This window comes from Eumetopias jubatus, unplaced genomic scaffold (assembly GCF_037043125.1).
Source record: "Eumetopias jubatus isolate StellerSeaLion01/CBP00866 unplaced genomic scaffold, mEumJub1_p1.0 scaffold_1, whole genome shotgun sequence".
In the NCBI taxonomy this organism is placed as follows: domain Eukaryota; kingdom Metazoa; phylum Chordata; class Mammalia; order Carnivora; family Otariidae; genus Eumetopias; species Eumetopias jubatus.
In genome coordinates, this window is record NW_028274807.1 from 59,341,759 (window position 1) to 59,364,780 (window position 23,022).

General features: G+C 45.6%; 1 protein-coding gene across 3 annotated transcripts in view; it reads right to left on the reverse strand.

Annotated features, from left to right (window-relative positions):
• Positions 1 to 677: 677 nt before the first annotated feature.
• Positions 678 to 23,022, reverse strand: part of DRD3 (dopamine receptor D3) — a 32,907-nt gene continuing 10,562 nt past the window's right edge. Inside the window, exons 3-7 of one of the 3 annotated variants that reach the window (XM_028110693.1) lie at positions 13,879 to 14,021; positions 6,431 to 6,627; positions 2,170 to 2,305; positions 2,023 to 2,070; positions 678 to 874 (exon numbers count right to left, since the gene is read on the reverse strand). In XM_028110693.1, coding sequence (XP_027966494.1) covers positions 678 to 874; positions 2,023 to 2,070; positions 2,170 to 2,305; positions 6,431 to 6,627; positions 13,879 to 14,021 — 721 coding nt within the window. Of the gene's footprint in view, positions 875 to 2,022; positions 2,369 to 5,285; positions 5,364 to 6,430; positions 6,628 to 13,878; positions 14,022 to 23,022 lie in introns of all 3 variants that reach the window. The other 2 variants (XM_088024571.1, XM_028110692.1) reach the window with 2 other exon arrangements.

Genomic DNA, 23,022 nt, shown 5'->3' on the forward strand with positions numbered 1-23,022 from the left:
GAGGGCCTTCTTAGTGAGAACTACAGTGCAGGGGTAGCAAGATTTGAAAGGAAGCTTGGGTCCCAATGTGGGACAATGTCTCGCTCAGGGTGAGGAATTTCCCTCACCAATGGCATCCAGATTCTACAGAGAGGTAGAAGCACTGGCCATGCCCTTATAATTCAGCATACAGTGAACAAAAGGAATGACCAAAAGTGTATGGGCCCACAACAGTACAAGGTCAGCCTGACAGTTTAATTAGAGGCTTGATAGAAGAGAGTCTGGCTATTCTGCAAGATGGTTTACTGGCTGAGATTTCAAGGACCCCCGGCAAGTTGACAATTATGAGATCTGTTCATTTTTTCTTCACTGTGATGAATCATGCCTCTGATGACAATTTTGTGTGTGTGTAGAGTCATGTTTTATCAGCTTCTTTCTGAATTATTGCTTGTCACTCGGGGACCTCCCAACCACTTGGAGCTTGAGAGGATGAAGTCAGATTTTAGCTGGGGAGGTAGAACATTCTGTTTAGGAGGAAGCAGTTGGTTATACCTGCTACTCAGGGAGGTCCTGCCTCCGCGAGTCTTCTTCCTACCCCACGCCAGAGAACACAGCATAGTCTTTTTGAGCAGACCCTGGCCAGTGGCCCAATGGCCTGGCAGCTAAGGGTGGGCACAGGGAGTACGCTCTCTTCTCCTTCAGCAAGACAGGATCTTGAGGAAGGCTTTACGGAACTCGACATTGAAGGTGGTATAGATCACGGGGTTGAGGGCACTGTTCACGTAGCCCAGCCACGTGGTGGCGCTGTAAAGCTCTGGGGACACGTGGCAGGCTCGGCAGTGGGTATTGAGAACGTGGGTCAAAAAGAAGGGCAGCCAGCAGACAATGAAGGCCCCTGGGTTGCAAAGGAAGAGAGAAACTGGGTCAGGGGTAATGCTTACTCCTTTTGTTATAACATGAAAATGACTCATGTTTGTTTGCTTTGTGCCAGCCACCATGCTGGAATTTTACAGACCCATTTAATTTTTACACCAACCCTATGAAGTAGATGTGATTAGCCACTTCTTTTTTCTTTTTCTTTTATTTTGGATGAGAAAATTACATGCTTACATCTTTGATTCATCTCAGGCCTTTGTTCCTAAATCAATTTTCTAGTTTGATATTTAGGTAGCTCTTTACTAGTCTTTTCTACTTCTCAGTTCAATTCAAATATTTATTTAATGGCTAGCCGTGTGAGACATGATCCTAGGCACCGATAGGGAAGAAGACCTTAAAGACCTGACAGTTCCTGCTGTTGAGATTACATCCAGGTGTTCTCATAAAGTCCCTGAGATATGAGAAAGTGAGGTTTGTCAGTGGCAGTGAACAGGATGAATTGCCTTCAGTAACTCTATATGCTATGTGTGACTTATCAATTTTTTTCTTTATTCAAATACATTTTTTATTTTTTCTACTATAAAAATTAACCCTGATTTTGTACATTATGGAAAACTTGGTAAATACAGAGAAGTAGAAAGAAGAAAAATAACCACCTACCACTCAAAGACAATCACTTTTGACATCTTGGTGAATTAATTTTCATGTTTTTCTTTGAAATAATCTCGATGTTATCACACCATATGACAGCAGTTTTTTGCATCCTTATTTTTTCACTTAATATTTTAGAATAAATAAGCCTTTATTAAATATCCAATATGTGCCAGACACTTTTGTTGAATTACTATCTTATTTATTATTTGATTTATCCATTATAATCTCACGTGATAGACAACAAACACAATGGATAAACGCAGTTCAATTAGGTCACTTGTTCAACTTTGTATTTCATATTTTCAGCCCAGATCTGTTGAGTTTTCCCCAGAGTTAACATTGATATGCAAACTCTTCTCAATTGTATCGCAAACATTTATAAATATTACTGTTATTGAATTTTCATTTCTGACAAATGTGGTTCCTTAGTACCCTCTGCCAGCTCCACCAAACTCAACCCAACCCAACCAAATTCAACCCAACTCAACCCAACTCAACATGACCCAAACTCACCAAGCACAATGGCCAGCATCTGGGTTGCCTTCTTCTCCCGAAGTGGCACTCCACGAGGCTGCAAGGGCCCCAGCTTTAGAGATGTCGACAACCTGCCATTACTGAGTTTTCGAACCTCTAAGCTGAGCTTGGGTGCCATGGTGGGGCTGAGGGAGTTCCGAGTCCTCCCCTCCCTTTTCAACTCTCCTCCGGCTTCTTGGAAGACTGATCGCCCCAAGGCAGTATCTTGGCAGATGCTGTAGTAGCGCTTCAGCTCCATGTGTGCCTGGCTAGGGGAGAGTGGCTGCAGGTGGGACAAGAGAGGGTCCTGACATTTCTGGGGATACTGTTTATCTTCTGAATGTTCCTGAAAAGGAAAGAACATGCAAAGAAGTTAGAGGAAATCATCATTTTGTGAAACCTACTGAGGGCACATCTGAGAGTAGTGGGATCATGAAAAGTTAAGGTACATGAAATCTGCTTCTGACTTCACAACTAAAAAACACCTACCAGATATAGAACATTTGAGAATCACAATAGTCCCTTGAGGAGGGTTGTATAGGACTATAGCCTGGCCTTTTTGAGTTAGAATGAGCTGGATGTACAGAGGAACATGTGAAATGATGCTACTAAGATGTAAATCACAAAATCTGGAATGTGGGAAACTCTGTAAGACAAATGACTCAGGTTTTTTCAACAAATAAATCACAACAACAACAACAATCCCATTTACCAGTTGCAAAGTATGGGTCTTATTTGAATTCTGATTCAAATAAACCAACTATGAAAAACTTACAAGACAACTGGGATAATGAGAACACTGATTGGATGTTTAATGATATTAGGGAGTTATTTATTTGCTTAGGGTGATATATTGCAGTTACACATTTTATAAAGAATCTTCCTTAGAGAGTCTTACAGAAATATTTTTGCTGAAATGTTATGATGTTTGGGATTTGCTTCATAAGAATCCAATGGGCATGGGTGAGTGTAGGGGGAGTGCAGATGAAATGAACTAAGATTGGCCGTGAGTTAATTGTTTTTCTACTTTTTTATTTTTTGAAAATTTCCATAATAAAAAGTAGAAAGAAAGAAAGAAAGAAAGAAAGAAAGAAAGAAAGAAAGAAAGAAAGAAAGAAAGAAGGAAGGAAGGAAGGAAGGAAGGAAGGAAGGAAGGAAGGAAAGAAGGAAGGAAGGAAGGAAGGAAGGAAGGAAGGAAGGAAGGAAAGAAGGAAGGAAGGAAGGAAGGAAGGAAGGAAGGAAGGAAAGAAGGAAGGAAGGAAGGAAGGAAGGAAGGAAGGAAGGAAAGAAAGAAAGAAAGAAAGAAAGAAAGAAAGAAAGAAAGAAAGGGAAAGAAAACCCAGCATTTTCACCTCAGCTTTCCTACTTATTAGATGTATACTTGGGCAAGTTAATTAAATGTCTTTGAGCCTCATTTGTAAAACAGAAAAGAAGTTGGGAAAAAATAGGTTTAGGATGAGTGGACCCTGAGAGTATGTGGACGTTTCTGGTATTTGGTGGGGATGTGTGTGTGTTCAACATCTGAATTTCTTTCCATGTTTGAAGAATTGGACACTGTGTCAATCTCGAGTAGCAGGGCAGGTTAGCTCTCATTAGCTCCCATTACGGAAAGCCATAAAAGCCATATATTCACTCTCCGCACATCCCCACCAGTCATCTAGAGCTCTGGCACATAAACCAAGCCCAGCCAATTAGAGATTTGCACCTAAGACCTTGGACTGGAGCTGGTGAAGTAGGGAGACTTCAGAATTTGTCTAGCAGTGATGGCAGGCAGTGTCCAGTGTCCAGGGTCTTCCAACCTGATTCTTCCTTAGGCATGAATAGCATTGTCTGAAGTTATTCTCCAGCCTTCTCATTGAGTCTGAGCTACTTGGTATCCTTCCAGTAAATTCCTTTGTCTATATGTTAGTGTCAACAACATGCTCCCTACTCTTGCCTTAGTTCCAGGAATCACAGGGCTAGTGCACTGTACATACTCCGACACACTGCTGAATGAATCAGTGCAATGGACCTTTAAAATGATAGAGTGTTTTTAAAACTGTGCTCCACAGAAGTATTCATAGGGAGTCTAGTATAATTTAAAAAATTTTGGTTTTCATTTTGATGGGGTTTTTAAATAATTAATATAAGAATATTGTGTGAATGGCCATTTATAACCAAGATTATGATTGTGCTGGCATCTAGTAATCTTCTAAAAGTGATAATATTTAACATCAAATGCATTATTTTGGAAACTAAGGGACTGGGGACAAATTCTTGACTGTCCTTATGAAATCTCAGGTTTGAGAAAATTGATCTAGCATAACTTGTCTCTATTTTCCAGATGTGGAAATTCAGTCCTAAAGAAGAAAAGTGATCCTTCCCAGATTACATATAGTTGAGTGTATTTTTCAGCTCTCTGCAAACCCTCATCACTACCTCCATGACTGGCATGAAGAAACACTGGATTCTTCTGGGTCTGGCTGGCAGAGCCCTCCACTCCCAGATTGTAGGACAGACCTATTTCTCCAAGCTCCTGGCAATGCCAGCCTCTTGCCTCTCTATTCTCTCTTTTGTAGTCTCCACTTTTCTCCTTTTGGCCTTGGAGCCTCCTCAGACCTTAGATCTGCTATAGGCAACTTGAAAATTCTTACCTATTAAAAAATTATTTACAGTAAGAATCTCTAACTGCCTCACAAGTCCTGTCTAAAAAGTGGTTAATTAGCTGTACAGAGACGGCACAAAGCTCAGATCTTTATCATCATGAGTTCTTAAAATTTTATTCCTAATATTTACTTGGAGTTCAGGCAGAAGAATATTGATCTTCTAACACCTCCATTCTTCACTCAGCTTGCTTGGGGAGGCAGGGCTGGCTTGAATTGAAAGGACAAAGATAAGGGTGACCATGAAATTGTCTTGGTTTTCCCCCATACGCAGTGGGAAACAGGACACTTGAAAGATTCACATTAGCCTCTCTTCTCTGCTTTTCTTGGCTCTGCCCATGTGTGTTTCACTGACACCCTGTTCCCTCTAGGCAGGTGACTCTGGAGGGCATCCTCATACCATGTCCGAGGGTCACAGGCTCCAGTCATTGGGATCTAGCTCAATAGTGGTGATTCCTATTCTAAAGCTCAAACCAGGATCTCATATCTGTTATATACAAAAGATACAAGTAAGGGATCAGGGCCATTGCATTTTGGGGTGGAAGTGGAAGCAAGTCAAGTCAGAGTGTTGAGAAAAGGTATCTTCTTTTTTCCCTCTAATCAAAGACATGGCTTACTTACCATTTGCCCCGGGGCATCTGATGGAAATCTGTCCCTTATTGAAAACTGCGGAATGGGGTGCAGGCTCAGACAGGAAGACTAGGGTGGGTTGAAGGAGAAACGGTTGTAGGTTAAGGTCTACGTGGATGAACCATATAGATGCCAATGTTTTGAATATCCTCAAGGTTTGTTCATATCCTCAGCTTCAGGTCCTTACCTCCTCTTTCACGGGAACAAATATTCTTGTTCTACCCAAACTGTGGGACTTCAACTTTGAGAGACTGACTCTCACTCAGGTCATTATAGGTTAATCTAGCCATCCAAACTGGACCTGCCTTCAAGATCAAATTCAGTTCTTACTCTGTCTATGAAGCCCTTTCCTGAGCATATCGACCTCTTCTCTGATAGCCTCTTTGGCACTTCTATTTCGGTGCTTAATTGCCTTCATCTCATTTCGCAAACATCCTGGGGCTGTTAGTTAACTTCAGAGAGGGTTGCTTTATCTGCTTGTCTAGATTCTAAGCTCCACGAAGGCAGAGACTGTATAATATTCTGGATGTCCCTTCCCTAGCAGATTCCAAGCATGTACCAGACACTGGGATGAGCAGGCTTTCCAGCCCAAGCAAAGCAAAGATCAGTGCTGAGGCAGCTCTCCTTTTCAGAGAGTCAAAAAGCCCAATAACACGTATCATCAGCTTTCCATTTCACAAGCTGGTCAGCACCTTGACACAGGGGCAGATCTAGTAAGGAAAAAAGCTTTCCATGGACCCCAGTGATTCTTGGAATAAGTGGTCTGCTCAAAAGCCAATCCTCGGGACCCACCAGCAGTGCATGGTACAGAGGCCACCCTACAACGGCAGATCTGGTGTGATATTTGTACCATTGGCCATTTGGGGGCAATGGAAAACTTTGATGGAAAGCAGAAGAAGTCCAGAAACTATCCTATCATCTTGCTAAGCAATGTGAACTCTAGGGAAGACTCACAATGCGCTTTTTGGATTCGATTTCCTACTCTAAAGCATAGCCAATACCAGCAGATTAGAAGGTGGGTGTGAGATGTGTGTCTCCAGTGGGGCAGCACGAGCAAAAGCAAGTGCTGCTGGACACAAGGCTGGGAAGCTACAGGGCTGGGCACTGTTCTCCTTCTGCCCCTCCAGGGTGCTTACTTGTTGAGGGAAGCTGTGTCTGACACTGATGCATTGACTGTTCTGTCGAGTGAGGATCCGTTTCCGTCTCCTCTGTCTCAACACCATGTAGATCCTGGCATAGACGAGGACAGTCACTCCAAAGGGCAGGTAGAAGGACACCACTGAAGAGTAGATGACAAAGTCAGGGTTGGAGATGGAGCAGATAGTGGGGTCTCCTGTGAGTGAGAGAAAAGGAGAAAGCAAAGCAGTTTGCCAATATGAGACATCGGAGGGGAGCACACAATTTGGCCGCATACCATGTGTGGTGTCTCCACCATTTAAGCCACACGGGGCTTTGGGAAGTAGGGGTTCCGGGCCCGAAGTAACTCTTCCTTCCTCTGTGCCCCCCAGCCCTCGCCTTGCCTCTTCGGTGTTATTAGCACACACGGGTGCTTGTGAAGTTGTGGGGACGGGAGAGATTATGTTGTCAGTTCCCTGAGGGGAGGAGGTCCAATTCATCTTTGTGTTGCTCACAGTTCCCTTAAAAAGAAAATTACCCAGTGATTCCATGCCCGACACTGCTCTTCACCGGGCTGCATACATGTCTGTCCTTGAAGGGCTCAGTCTACACAGACCGGCGATCTTCCTGAAGGCCGTGTTAAGTGTCACAGAGGATTGTGGCCTGGGAGGCTGGGGGGAGTGTCATAGAGCAACAGGCCAGAGGCTCCTGGGGGCGAGGCAGCCCCCAGAAAAGGGCCTGCTGGTGCGGAGGCACTAAGGGGTTGTTGAAGGCAAAGAGAGGGAGGCTTCTTTGTTGAGAACGCCAAGTCTCCAACATGTATCTGAGGTACAGGGCAGGTGGTGGCTGAATGCAGGCAATTCTGTTTTTTGGGGAATCTCAGGACCCATCAGGGGTAGGATGGGGAACGGGTGTTAAGGATACTGTCACTGTGGACAATGTGAAACGAGGAGCACCTTTGTCCCTGCCCTATGTCCTGAAATGCACCTGTCCCTACACTTTAGAGAGTCCTTGTGGTTTTGCTGTTTTTGCTAGCAGATGTTGAAATTCCTCCAATGCCCAGAATAGGGCCTGTAACTTGCCTCATCTGGAAGAGAAAAGGGAAGAAAACGAATATCTTCCAGATGGTGTGCCAAGGCCTTTATACACATCATTTTACCTAATCACTGTGGCAACATTATGTGACATAGGAGCCATCACAGACTCTATTCTCAGGCGAGCAGACTAAGGCTCGGAGAGGTTCAGTAAGTGGCCCAGCATCCCATAGCCTGAAAGGGGCAGAGCCTGGATAAGTTTCTCCAGTCACTCTGACCTTATAACCAGTGTTCTTTCTGTGATTTTGACTTGCCTCCCTCTACACTTTGGCTGCCCCCCCCCCCCCCATCCCCGGGAATGGCAAATTTACACTTTGCCCCGCACTGGCAGCAACTGCTGTTGGGATACCCAACCAATCTTTATAAAGGGCAGGGGATTCTCAACAACCCCAAATCTGGCCTCAGAGGGTATAGTCACAGGTGTGAGCTGTAGAGGAGAGGGCTGTAGCCAGCCATCTGGGCCCCTCATTCTGCCTTTCAGTCTTCTGAGCTAGGCAGAGGCCAGGCCTGGGGTGGGAGACCCAGGTCTGCCATTTACTAACTGTGAACTTGAGCACATTGCTTAACTATGCTAGGCCTCAGCTTCATTATCTGAAAAGAAGGATAAAAATAAGGTCGCATGAGACTAAATGAGGATAAATGGTAGCTATTATTACTATTTACTCTTTACTATTATTATTTATTATATACCTCCTCTGAGCTGTTTGAACTTAAAAGGCAAGGTATCATTTGGAGTGGAAACCTGTAGAGAGACTTATAAAGAACAATATCTGTGGGGGAGGGAGGGGAGCAACAGCTAAGAATTAAAACAAAAAGTGTACTCCCTTCTCAGCGAGGCCTTTTAATGATAGCACTGACATGAGGATCTTTAGGAGCTGCTCCCAAAGTTTTTGATTCTCTTGGGAGGAGGGTAAAATTCAGGAAAAATTAATGTCCTCTCACCAAGTCTCTGTCAACAACCTTTAGAAAATGGCTTATAAAACTTCAAGCAGTGGTCACCAAATGGGCATTTTCTGGTACTCTGGGGGAGACGGGGTTGGAGGTAGGATAGGGTGGCCGCTGCTGGTCTTTCTGAATCTATAAGGAGTCATGTAGGCAGTGATCAGCCCTCTTCCTGAAATCAGCTCCCCTGTTGTCAGCATCTGGCCACGATTTAAACGCCTCCTGTGAGGAGATGCCTGAGCACCTTGTGCTAGTGAGAAGGGGGCCAGGATGGTGGCAGGGATAGATTCCTTCCCACTATTCGTCTGGTTACCATTGCGGGTGTGCGGGGTATGCCCCATTCGTCCCTCCAGATATACCTTCTACCCTTCTCTACTTTCCTCTGGGTTCTGGGAAGCCGATCTCTAGATTTTATATACTAACTCCAACTTTTTTTTTCAAATTTTTATTTAAATTCCAGTTAGTTAAGGTCCAGTGTAATATTAGTTTCAGGTGTAGAATTTAGTGATTCATCACTGACATATGACAGACACCCAGTGCTCATCGCAACAAGTGTGCTCCTTCATACCCAATGGTATTAACTCCTACTTTTAAAAAGCCAGGAGCAAAAGTGGGTGTAGTATGCTTCTATTTCTGTAAAAAGTAGAAACACCCACACAATGCACACACACACACGTGTGTGTGTGTGTATGTGTGTGTGTGTGTGTATACATACTTGTTTCAAGCATTATCTTTAAGATGATTAGTGTTTGCTTCTGGGGAGGGTCATGGGGCAGCTAACGATCTAAGGTAGAAGGGAGGCCTACATATATGTGTGCCTGTGTAACCCCTTATACCTTGTGTTTTATGGGCAAGTATTTATTTTTCCATTAAAATATTGAAAGCATACACACGAGAGAGAGCGAAGAGAGAACACAGCTATTTCAGAGTTGCTGGCCACCGAAGGCCCTCCGCGTACAATCACTGAGCCTGCACAGTCATCCCTTTCTGCCTCTCTTATCTGAGTAAACTGCTGCCCGTCCTTAGATTGAGCTCTGCGGCCTCTCCCACAATTTCTCCAGGCCACGAAGTCCTGTGAGGCCTGTCAATGGGTAAAGTGACCCTGGAGGCTGGTGGCCAGTGAATGAGACCCTGCCCCGGCTCCCACTGGGCCTGGTCTGGGTATGTGTCCTGTTGGCGGGGCAGCAATTCTGGAAGCTTCTCTCTGCTGAGTCCAGATGAGGTGGTGAGGGCAGTGAGCCTCCCCCAACCCCCACCCAGAGATGAGCTGCCTTGTCATGATTATTTAACCAAGACAGTACTGTGCTATTAGTATAGTAGTTATTGGATGAATATGAAAATGACAAATACATGAGTGAAGTGGACAAATGAGCCTTTTACATCAGCACATAAGCAGTCGCTGGCTGGAAGACAATGGGGAAAACCAGAGGGTTATGCCTCATTCTCTGAGATTGAGGATGTTTACCCCAACTAATCTTAACATTTAAGGAAGAAAGGATGATAAGAAGAACTCATCGACTTACCCATTCAACAAAAGTTTATGGAGAACCTACTCTGTTCCAAGCACCATGCTGGGCGACAAAAACAGTAAATAGCTCCACAAAGGGGTGGAAGAGGCTTTTGCGGGCTAGCCTAGGAGCTTGAGCCCCACAGTGATGTGAAGGGCAAGGCCAAAAGCAGGTTGACTTGACAGGTTCATGAACTTAAAGCTCCTGGAAGGATTTGTCTTCACCTTGTCCCCAAAGACAAGAGAGCCTGAGGCACCTGAATTCAGGATGAGCCTGTTATTCTTTTAACTATGTGTTTCTCAACCAGGCTTCCACCAGCTCCAGTGTTCTGAAAGCCAGGTGAGGGATTCTATTGCTCAAATCTAGATGGTAGTCTTCCATTTCCTTGTTTCAAAGGAAAATTAAGACTATTTAGTCTTGTACCTGTGAAATAAAAGTATTAGGTTGTCCATTCAGGGATTCTTAGCGTTTCCTTTAGTACCGGTACTGCATGCTGTCAATGATGGGGTATTTAGCTAGACTGCTGGGCCCCTGCTGGGAGCTGGGGCAACACTGATCAGCCAGGGCCCCCCAAACTTGGAATTCTCTGTGACCGAAGATCCTGCCTTATGTGCATATCTAGAAGTGCACGTTGCATCTCGGACAATAAGAACAACGCCAAGATGAAGGAAACTGAAGTTCAACATTTTTCTGCCTTATGTCGTCTGACAATTCATAATCCCATATGGCAGCTCATTTCCTTAAAAAGAGCTCTGCCAGGAAGTTCCTTTGTGTTGCACTGCTTAGTGAAAATCCAGCCCCTTCCACTCTCAGGTGTCATTGGCGGTACCCTGCCCTTTCCTCCTCTACTTTTCACAGGGTGAGTAGAAACAAATGGCTGAGAGGAGTCATTTATATTGGGCTTTCGAATGAACTTGGGAGCTTCCTTATAGTTGGAAGAGCTGCTAGAGGAACCGACATCCATCAAGATAATGAAGCTGTACTCTGAAGGTCAGACAGAGGTGGAGAAGGATAGCCGGGCTGCCTCGCCTTGAGTTCTGCTCACTAATTCCCTGAACTGTGTTCTAGGACGAGGCGACTGGTCTCTATAACCACCAGCAGAACTGCTGCTACTCAGATTTTCTCTGGAGCAGGTGCAGAGTTAAATTTGGACGTACAGAACCCTTTTCTAACACACAGTAATCACAACAAGAGTGGTAGCTGATATCCACTGGGCCTTTACAATGGACCTGACACTTGGATGCTACATATGAATAAATGGAGGGCTTACTATAGTCTTATTAATAAACTTAAAAGTAAGAGAGAGAGGGGTCCCTGGCTGGCTCAGTCAGAGGAATATGATCTTGGGGTGGTGAGTTCAAGCCCCACGTTGGGTGTAGAGATTACTACAATAAATAAATGAATGAATGACTTAAAAAAAAGTTGCAATAGAATAAATCATGTACTTCTTTAAAGTAAGAGATTGAAAGAGATGAGAGAGAAGCGAGCATTTTTGCCTTCTCAATGCTATATTTGAAAATCCACTTGGAGAGACAGTTTTCTGAGTTTTGTTTCTGGAATAATAATGATCTCACTGGTGGCAACACCACTGCAATTAGCTCATCATTCATCTTCACTTTAGATGTTGACATTAACTGGGAACTCGGTCTACTGTCAGATGTTGAGACTGTTTTTAACTGTTACTAGGGTGTGTGTGTGTTTGTGTGTGTGTGTGTGTGTGTGTGAGAGAGAGAGAGAGAGAGAGAGAGAGAGAGAGAGAGAATGAGTAAAACAGCCCCCCCCCCACCTCCCGGAATGAGTAAGAGGAGCCACTTCGCAGACTGAATGTTGGTGGGGGTTTGCTGCTGACCAGGGGTAAGCAGTGCCGGGGTCTGCCAGTAGTACTGAGTTCCCATACTACACATTCCAACTTAGAATAATGTATTTTTGTGTAGATACTAAGATATAGAAGGTGGCTTAGTTAGCAGATGAACCCAAAAAGTATATTTAACACTCATCAAAAATAGTATTTTAATGCCGGGCAGCCTCTCAGAGTTGTGTTAGGGAATGTTGCTTCGGGGAGTATGTGTGTGTCCACAGCCATGTTTGTGTGTATAAAGTGTCGTTCAATGAAAATAACAAAGTAACGAATGGTAAAGAGTAACGCAAACATGATAGTAACATCATATTTTAGGAACACCCTGAGTTAACTAGGCAAATATTCATTGGATGACTCAACATGACATTGACTTAACCTTCAATGTAGCTGACAAAGAAACCTGACCTTGAGCGTATGGTGTGTGTTTGGCCGGTCTACATATGTTACTCCAACTTAATCCTCACTTAATTATGAAAAAGTTCTATGAAGCAAGTACAGTGGAATTATATCATATGTAGTGGCAGATTCTAAAGTCAGCGATTAAAGTGAACATTATCTAGCCCTGAAATTTGCTTTGAAAAATCTCCTGAATCACATACGAAGATATACATGGTTTTACTAGAGCCCCGGAGAGTAGTGAGAAAAGATGTATGATACATACATTACCATGTCATATATTGTAAAGAGTTCAAACACAACATGCAGTTTCAGAAATGAAGTTGCTGGGCTTATGTGCAGGGGGGCCATATGAAAAAATAAATGCTGGAAACTTTCCACCTAAATATATAGACTTAATCTATATATTTAAATTTGCTCAAGTGTATGCTTCAGTGTATTATTATCCCAAATTTATCAATAAGAAAACTTAGAAAAGCTAAGTAGCTTTTTTTTTTTCGCAACAAGAGTGGTAGCTAATATCCACTGGGCCTTTATATTTTGGGATAATAATACACTGAAGCATACACTTGAGCAAATTTAAATATATAGACTCCTTACAACTGGTAAGTAGCAGAACTGAAGTTTGAATGTAGGTTTTTCTGACTCCAGAGTCTCTATCTGTCTTCCTCAATGTGTTTTGACTTTTAAATCACTGGCCAGGAAATGACTCTTTGATGACTATTCATAAGTTAGGATTTGCCTGTATTTATATGCAATGTGTTACCTATAATATCTGTATACATATAAATACACAGCTATGTGACTTGTACATATACACCAGAAACTAATGAACTTGGAAGATAGTAGGAATTAAACAAATCCAGATGAACACTAGAACCTGACTCAATTAGTTCTCAGCAAATACTCAGTGTTCATTGTCAATACCTGTTAACTTTATTACATGTGCTAGTAGTTTTCATTCAACACATGAAATCCCTGAGGCTGAAAGATGTATATGGAATAGCCAAAGAAGGCATTGATCCATATGAGGTGTAAATCTGGATCGGTGTCTTGTGTCTAAAAACCAAACATCTCAGACATTCACATTGTTAATCCATATGTCCATCCATCCACCCATCTGTCCGTCCATCCATCCGATAGAAGATGTACCATGTGCCAACCATCATGGCCAGAATTTTTGTATATTAAGATATAAAAATATACTCTCCAATAATTTAGGGATCTATATCAATTCCCAAACACCAGAAATGATTTTTGTTTAGTAAAAAATTAGAAATAGATATCCCATTTGAGGGCCTTTATAGTGTTATTTTGTCTTGGAAGTCCATCATGAATTGTCATCTTTTCATTAGCAAATCTCACCTGAATTATTAATATAGTTTAATGTTCTAACTGATACATCGCTTCCCATGAATACAATGACATTTCTTTCAAAATAAGGATAGGACAGAATTTTCACTAACTGGGGAAGAACTTTATGTGCCAATAATTGATGAGGTTCTGCTTTGTACTTGAATCAAAACCCAAAGCTTTGCAGCCTATGGCATCCTTATTTGGTTCTGAAGTATGCTGATCAGGGTCAGAAACTTCCAGGCTCAGCACCACTCACAGCCACTCAGGTGTGCCGTGAATCACATGGGTGTCGTGAGAGGGGCCATCATTGTTACCTGTGGTGTTGAAGCCAAAGAGGAGAGGGCAGGACACAGCAAAGGCCAGTACCCAGACGGCTGTAATCATGAGGGCCACGCGCCGACAGGAGCTCTGTCCAGTGCCATGTTGGTAGTGAACTGGCATGACCACCGCAGTGTACCTGTGAAAGGAAGCAGGGAGGGATGACCATGATGAGAAGGGGTGGGGGAATCTTTCCAAAAGTGGACAGATGTTCCTAGAGAACTAATCTAGGTGATCCATGTGGCAGGAGCAAAAGAGTTTGGTTGGAGAAAGAGAGAAAGGGTATTTGAGTGAAAATGTAGAAAGGCTGAGCTAAGAGAGATGAAGAACTCCCTGAGCAGGGAAAGGGGGAAAGAAGAATAAAGTTAGTAAAGTAATGGACTGGGCCGCCGGCAGGCTCCTCCCCGCACACCTGAAACTTGTACTTGCATACCCGAATCTCCAAGACTCTGGGTGCTGGTCTGTGTGCCTTTACTTTCTCCCACGGTTTTCCAGACAATGCTAGAACTGTGCCCAAAGAGGATGTCTACCCCTGCTTGTATCCTAATATAAATTCTAACCCTCCTAGTGACAACTATTCCAAGTGGTGGAGATTTTAAAAATAGAGGTGAGTAATATCTAGTGAAGGCTTATTTCAAAATCCAGTTTTCATGCTCTCTTAGTCCATTCAGGCAGCTCTGTCAAAAATAGCAGAGACTCAGCGGCTTACACAACAAACATTTATTTCTCACAGTTCAGAAGGCTGAGAGGTCCAAGATCAAGGCACTGGCAGATTCAGTGTCTGGTGAGGCCCCACTTCCTTGTGGAAAATAGAGGACTATTTTCTCACTGTGTCTTCACATGACAGAAGGGGCTGGGGTCTCCTTTCTAAGGGCACTGATCTCATTCATGAGGGCTCCACCCTCATGACCTTATTATCACCCAAAGGTCCCACCTCTTAATAGCATCACTTTGGGGGGTAGGATATCAACATATGAACTTGGGGGAGCCACAAATATTCGGTCTACAGCACATGCTTTGGCATGGTCAACGCACAGTTCTTTGTGTTACTGGACATCGTCTTTTCCGTGGCAACTCCTCTCACACATTTCTAGCTGCTGAGCCAAAAGATAGCTGATCCTATACATTTACTTATGATGTCTTCCCCATTTATCCATGCATCTCTTTCCTACCAGCTGCTCTCTGTGATGGCCACAGCCTCCTGGCTGGTCCCTGCTGCCAGGCTCTAAAAGTAGATTTTATCATGTCCTCCCCATCCTGGATCCCCCAGATGGAAACCGCTTGAGAAAGGCAAATTCTAAGATGGCCTCCAAGATGCCTGCCCTGTACAATCCCCCACACTGAATGGAGGCTGAACTTGAGAATACCATGTGATGTCACTGCTGTGATTAGATTACTAATCAATAGACTGAGTTAATCAAAAGGGTGGGCCTGGCTTAACCAGGTAAGCCCTTAAAAGGGACTGGACAAGTTCAATAATGAGAAACTGCATGCCTCATGGCTGAAGAGACATAGATCCCATATGATTTGTTACTTGATGACTCAAATCATGTTGTAGACTTGGTATTCCTCAGCGGTCCTTGCACCATGCAAGTAGTACAAGGCTGTTGATTGCTTGCCTTGTGGATCCTGAAGTCCTTCCACATAAGAGGACAATTCGAATCCTAGCCACGCTCGAGGAATCTAGTGTGTATAGCTGTGTCTACATAGGCTCAAGTTTTGTCTTCTCAGTGTCCAGGGAAGCTAGCGGTCAGATTCAGAGCAGGATCCTCCCTAGCTCCTCTTGTGTCCCGCAAGGCTTGGGGCTGAGGAAAGGGAGAACAGACCCTGGGCTGGAGGGGGTGGGGCACACATGATCATCCTCTGTGAGCCAGGCTGCCCAAATCCCCACCTTGTGTGTATCTGGCCTTAGAGTTTATGTGTTAGCATTTGCATTCCCATAAGAGCAGCTTTAGTGACTCTGCAAGACTTGGGCTTGGTACCATGATGTGTGACAGAGGTGGCTTCTTTCTCAAGAGGGAGAAATAGAGGTCTTTATTTAATAAGGTCAGATTAAGATCCCACCATCCACCCCAACGGAGGACTATGAGAACTCAGTTCCCCTCTTCTGATGCACAGATGCTACAAATCCTTCCTTGAGTCCCTAAACTGGTGATCAAGGAGCAGGCGAGTAGCACCTGGTGTTCCTCTAGGCTTGTCACTCTCCTCAGGACTTTGGACTCTGCTGGGGCAGTGGGCTGGGGCTTTGAGTCAGGTATGTCTGGCCCCTAGCAGTGGTCCCTGAGGCGCCTTGGAGGGGAGGCTGAGCCTTGAGCCCAAAGGGCTATGGTGACCAAACAGCTGTTGGGAGACGGGGAGGAAAGGTATGACCCACTTCCTTCTCTCCAGACCTACTGTTGTGCCCCGGCCTTCTATTTACATAATGTCCATTGATACTGCCCCATACATTCAGGGGTGTGCTGCTAAATAGCTAACAACTGGCTCTCCAGGTGAAAACAGTCCTAATTGGTACCATTTGTCTATTTTCATGGTATAAATACTCCCACCGTTGCCCGTTTCAAGCTACACCAAAGGTTTAATACCCAGCCCAAACAATTCCTAAAATTTTGCCTTTCAGCTCTTGCTAGTCATCATGAGCTGGCTGCAAGCGCGCCGCTGAGCAAATTGTCCTAGGTATACGCTAATGTTCAGCAACTCCGTGAACGCTCCTGTTAATTCAGTACGTGTAGGGAACGCTCGCTCCTTTTTATAGAGGAGGAATCGGAGACAGAGAGGGGTGACTTGATGAACCCAAAGTCCCCCAGCTGGTGGTGGAAGCCCCGGGTATCCCACCTCTGAGGCCAGTGTCTCTCCTGTGTGCCCCTCACCCTCTCAAGGCCACTGTCAAGTCTCTGAGGCCGGGTGGGGACGAGGGCTTCCTCAAGACAGCAGGCATTAAAGGGTGGTTTCTATCTGAGAGCACTTTGGATTCCCAGAATGTTCCCCAATTAGTTTGAGTCTATCAATTACCTGAGAGGGAGGGGGTGGGTCGGGGTGTGTGTGTGTGTGTGTGTGTGTGTGTGTGTGTGTGTGTGTGTATCCTGTTAGAAATACAGATTCCCAGGCCACGTCCCTAGCTATTCTGATTAAGTACTTCCAGAGTGGAACCCAGAAATGTGCGTTTTGAACAAGCCAGGGCATCTTACAAAAGAGCAAATTTGAGAAAAATTTCTGCCTTAAGGGAAATTTCGGTCAGAAATTCTTGTTAACTTGGGTAACAAGTGAGAGATGAAACTACACTGATCATTGTTACGATTCATTTTTCTTCGTATTGTTTCCCGAACACGATTAAACTCTTGTTACAAACGAGGCCCCCGAATTCGCCCGCACGCGGGATTTTCCCCGCCAGGGAGCCAAGCCGCGGGATCGGAGACGCAGGTGCCGTTCCGGAGCTAGCCAGCAGAGGGCGCCCTAATGCAGCGAGAGCCGCCGGCGCGGCGGGTGAGAAGTTCACGCTCACCTGCTGGCTCCTCGGGCCCCGTGCGGAGGCAGGGCGGGAAGGCTCGGCTCGGCGGGGTCCCGGAGGCCTGCGGGGACCCTGAATCCTCACCCGGGCAGAATCTGGTCTCCTCCCGAATGGGCCCCAGGTGACCGCCCTCAGCGAGGGCAGGGACGCAAGCGGGAGGCTGGCCTGGGCCGCCTGGGACCCGCCGCGGCGCTCACCGCGCTGTTCCACTCTGCGCGCACCCCTCCCGCTCCCTCGCCTCCTCTCCTGGGAGCTCCTAGTTCACCCGGCTCTCTCTGACATGGCCAGAACCCTGGCAGCGTGCAAGGTGGTTACGTCCGTGGCCGTTGGAAACAGACTGATTAGTGTCTGAATCCCAGTTCTTCCATTTAACTGCGTGGCCTTGGGCCAGAATTTGGCTGCCCTGAGACTCAATTTCCTTATCTGTACATTGGGGGTAATGATGCAGCCGGATAGGGCTGTTAAGAACGTTGAATAAGATTATCTCTGTGAAGTCTTTTAGCACAATGTCTGGTACCTATTAAGCATTAAAAAAACCAAAACAGTATTATTATTATTATTACTGTTGTCATATTATTGTGCTAGCCCAAGGGATCTGTGATTATCCTTATCAGTACGTTTATGGGTATCTGCCCCTTGTTCCTGGGAACATTAAACGGAACATTAAATGTATTTATTTATCAAACAAGTATATAACACTTTCTATATGCTAGCAGCTGTTTGAAGTGCTTTACAAATATTAACTCATTTCATCCTTGTGATAACTCTGTTGCTATGGTCTTCACTAAACAGGTAAGGGAACTGAGGCCCAGAGAGGTTAACTGACTTGCCGGAGCTCACATTGCTATCAGATGGTAGAGCCAGGTGTTGTAGCCAGGCAGTGGGGGCTCCAGAGCTAGGGGCCCAGAGTGTGGAAGGTGCTGCTGCATCAGGCAGCGTGCTGTAGAAGAAGGAGGGTGACTGGATTCCTACTCCTGCATCTCCTGGCGGTGTGATCCGGGTAGGCTACGCGGTCTAGCCTCAGACTCTTCACTTGTAAAATGAGGTTAATACCCCTATCTTGCTGGGGTGCTGCAAGAATGAAAAGCTCTTAGCTTGGCCCATGGTACATGCTACAGAAATGGTAGCTATTTGATGGTTGCTGCTTTTAGACTCATGCAAGTGCAGATTACCAAGGAGGAGCCAGGGCACCGAAGACATAGGAAATATGCTTCCTTTACTCCAAGGAAAGAGCACTTATAGTGGCGGCTGCTGACATGGCCAGGGGCCTCGCTCTTGGTGCCCCATCCCTACTTCTACTATGCGGGAGTCAGGAGACTCCGGTTCTAGTCCCAGACCTGTCTCAGAGGCTGCGGGAGCCCCTACAACATGTAACATTTCTGCACAAATGAGTTAAACTATAATGCCCCTTCTGACTCCCAGTTCTGTGACTGGGGGGTTGTAGGCTTGTCACTCTACTGAAAGTCTCAGGACCCTGGTGGAACGTGACCTCCACCTGAAGCCCTGTCCTAGGCTGGGAGGTGTGTGTGTGTGTGTGTGTGTGTGTGTGTGTGTGTGTGTGTGTGTGTGTGTGTGTGTGTGTCGGGGGGGTTGGAGACTGATATGGGTGCCCCCCTTGGGAAGCTGGCCGTGGGGGAGGAAAGAGGCTGGCCTGGGTGGGAGGGCTTGAGTCTAACTCCCTGCCTGGGTTTAATGAGCCCCAGGGCTCTGTGAGGGCTGCTTTTCACCACCTTTTATTTGGTCAGACAGGGGGCTCAATAAATCTTTAGTTCTGTGGACTCCCCTCGTGGAATTGTTGAAGGAGAAAGCTTTTTGCAAATGACTGGAAAGGCCTTTGCAAATATAAAGTGCTTATTTAGATGCAAACGAAAAATCCAAGGTGCCTGTGACTCATCTGGTACCTATTGTGCTTGCTTCAAAGAGCGGGGGCTCGCCTGTGTGACGGGTGCCGTTTGAGAGCCACTTAAAGAACTCTCTGGTGAATGAATTTGGTCGCATTATTCCCGGGCCCCTAGCGGAGGACTCGAATTCTCACCGCTCAGAACGTGTCCTCCTCCCCTGACACTTTCTCAGCCCTCTCCCCAAAGCTAGCTCTGACCCAGGATGCTGTGGGAGGGGGCTGGCCCCCTGGGGAGGCAAGGCGCCAAGGAGGGGGGTGGGGGGAGAAGGGGCTTGTGCTTTTTAAAAAAGAAAAGGCAGCATTAATGCAAGCATCCAGGGCTATGCCTAAGAATCTAATGACAATGGTATTACTTGCTTTCAAAACCTCTCTTTATCATTTCGTTTCCTTTCCTAGCTCTTACTACCCTGTTAGTACATACCAAGGCTTCACGGCCAAAAAAATGCTGAATCCATTTGGTCAAGTTTGTCAGACTGGTGAGTAGCATTGTGTGCAGACCAAAGGTCTGCATGAATGACTGCATTTTTAATGAGTTGACCAGCTATTTGGCATCCCATGAACAGAATTTAATGCTGTGTACTGCATACGGCCCTGAAGGATGATGGAGACAGCTTTTCCAAGGCCGATTTTCATTTCTAGAACAGAGGAGAGCCTCCATCTTGAGGTTTGGTGGGGATGGGTTCATGTCGACACACAAGGCAAGAAGAAAGCATCCTTCTCCACTGGGGTCTAAGGCCTGGCTTGGTTCCTGAGTTCAGGTAGTGAGGGCAATGCCTTCTGGGGCTTTTCCTCTAGGTCACAGAAGCCAATTCAGGCTTTACTCTTTTGGTTGTGGTGGAAGGTGGAAGTGAATGTCAAGCATGGATGCCGCCGGTAAAAGGATGCTCTTGTGCAGTTGGAAAGAGGCACCCTCTCCTGGCCAACTCCAGATTTGCAGAGAAAGGCTGGCTGAATTCAGTTCCCAGATGCTTGTGCAGGGCACAACCTCACCTGCCAGCACCCCACATGTGGATGTGTGTGGGTGGAGTGTGTAGGCACCCTCTCAAGAGGGTAGAGAGGAGAGCCGGGAACCAGGAGGCAAGGAGGGGGCTGCCAAAGAGCCTCTCCTAGTAGCTCTTTGTACAGTTCCCGGCTCCCTGCTCCAAGGCTTGATCTTCACCCCCTGGCTCATGTTCTTTCTGAAGGTGCATCTTTGTACTATAAACAGTGGCTACCTTCAGACAAGGACCACTCAGTTCCGTTTAATATTCTTTGTTCAACTTCTGTAACAGGCACAGCAGGGAGACTCCCAGGTGATAAGGAGCTAGGACTAGTGTACGGGTTTGGGGTGGTAGAGGTGATAATAAGCAAACCAGAGGCAGTCTGCTTCTTATATCACTTATATATTTAGGTACTAAGTGTCCAGAAATCACACAAAAGACTTACATGTTCTAAGCAGAGTTCTATTCTCAAAGAGTGAAATATATTATAAAATCCCTAACTATCCCTTCATTTTAAAACAGCTTTATCAAGATATAATCCACATATCGCACAATGCATTCCACTTAAAGTGTGTAATTCAATGTTTTGGGGTGTATTTATAGAATCATGTGCCTATCTCCCTTTATTTTTAAACACATTCTTTAATGGTATGGGTTCCAGCCTTATGGACACATTCTTTAATTCTCCTTTTCAGTTGAAGAGCCAGTGCAAGTGGTAAAAGTCAAAAGACTATCTGGTTGACTGATTGGTCAGCAGTATCACTAGAGGGCAGGGTTTCGGATCCATTTTTTGGTTATTGTTCAAGATTTCCATCTCAGCACATGAAAGGGAGTTTAGGCTGCTGATAGAGAGGGCACAACCCTGGGTCATGCAAACGTCAAACATTGGGAAACGAGGAGGACCTGCTTTAGGACCTGGAGATGCCTTGAGATAGTTAAAGAGAAAGTACTATGAGAGTTCAGGGATGACTGAAACAAGTTGTAGAAATTTGCAAGGGCTTTGTGGGACAGGGGGCAGGTGGGGTAGACCTTGAAGCAAGAGATGAATATGGGGCAACCTGGAAAGAGATGAGATTGAGAAGATAGACTGAGGCTGTAGTGCAGCAAACTTTGAATCTTAGGCTGGGAAGGTAATTCTGATATTTACTCCCCAGGCCAAGGAGACGCTGAAGAGTTTTGGGGAGGGCAATGGACATTTGAACTTAACTGCTGGGGGATCGATTCAGAGAGTGGCGTGTAGGACCAGTTAGGAGGCTGTGGCAGAAGTCTGGTGACAGGTCATAGGAACCAACAGTAAACACGCACAGTAAGAAAGGAAAGATAGGGGCAAATCTGGGGGCAAAACGGCCAAAAATGGAGTCTATAAGCCTTGACTGCTTAGATGTGGGAGATGAAGAAGAGGAAGGGGACAAAACCCGAGATTGTAAGGCAATGATGCTGCCAATAAGGGATGATCAAGGCAAGATGGTTTGGTGCTTTGATCGTTTGGCTTTTAATGTGTCAAGGAGCCAGTGAGCTGTCTAGGTGGTAATATGTTTTGAAACTCAGGGGAGATCTTAGGGGTGTAGCTGGAGATTTGAGGGGGCTTAGCACAAAGCCCAAGATTATGAACTTGGAGTCAGATAGACATGAATTCCAATGCTGATACTGCTCCATTGGAGGGGTGTGACTTTAGGCCAATTCCTTAATCCCCCTGAGAAGCGGAAATGAAGATAATAGTAGCAGATGAGTTGTTGTGAAGATGGAATGAGGGAGTGCCTGGCAAAGCCTTAGCACAGTAGGTAAGTTCTCAATGATTGGCAGACCTTGTCTGGGCTCCCCGTTCAAGCTAAGGAGAGGGTGGATGGTACTACTGGGAGAAGGGGTGGAGGAGAGGGAAGAGGTGGTCAGTGGATGGGGAGGGAGGCAGGAGGGGACTCAGAGAAGGGAAGGGTGGAGGCTCTTGAGTAGCAAGAGAGGCCTCAGACTGGAGGGTGAACTTCTTTCCCCAGGGCTCTCTGTGGGCCTGGAAATGTCCAGGGGAGCCATGGGTGCGTCCAAGGCCCAGGCAGGGGAAAGGGGGAAAGGTGAGGAAACCACACGAGAGGAGAAGCGAGCAACAGAGGCACCCAGGGCCAGGGCAGCCCACTCTTGGGGATGGAAAGAGATACCACTCAGATGGAACGTCCACAGATTTCAGTCACAGTCACAGAGATCCACTCCAGCAACCGAAAAGCAATTCTAAAGAGACATCATTGTTTACTTGTTTGCCTTAAACTCTGTGAAGGAAATAAATAAATAAATAAATAGACCACAGCCGTACTTCCTAAAATCGCCCTTCTCCCCATCCACTTCTGTCCTCTCTCCCTTCCTTGCAAATCCTCCCAAGCTTTTCTCTCTCCTCTCCCTCTTCCTCTTTTCCCCTCCCTTCTTAAAAAAAACAACAACATAATAACAGGAAGTTTTCCTCCCAACTCTTGTCAGCTCCCCTTCTCTCCTTGTCCCCCTCCCCCTTTGCCCCCAGTTAGGAATCACAAAAGCCCCCAAAGGCAAACCCAGAATCCTCTCTAGGGCTCTGGGAGGAAGGAAAGCCTAGGAAAGCTTATGGGATGATTGTTTTTCTCCTGCCACAGGGGTTTCTTCTCTACTGCAAAGGATAGTTTAAAAGAAAAATAGCGAGAAGAAGATGTCCCGGGGGTTAAGCTCCACTTGGCAGAGACCCCAGTGCCCTCAAACGCAAAGCCTGGGCGCCCCAAACAGCAGGAGCAGCTTCCCC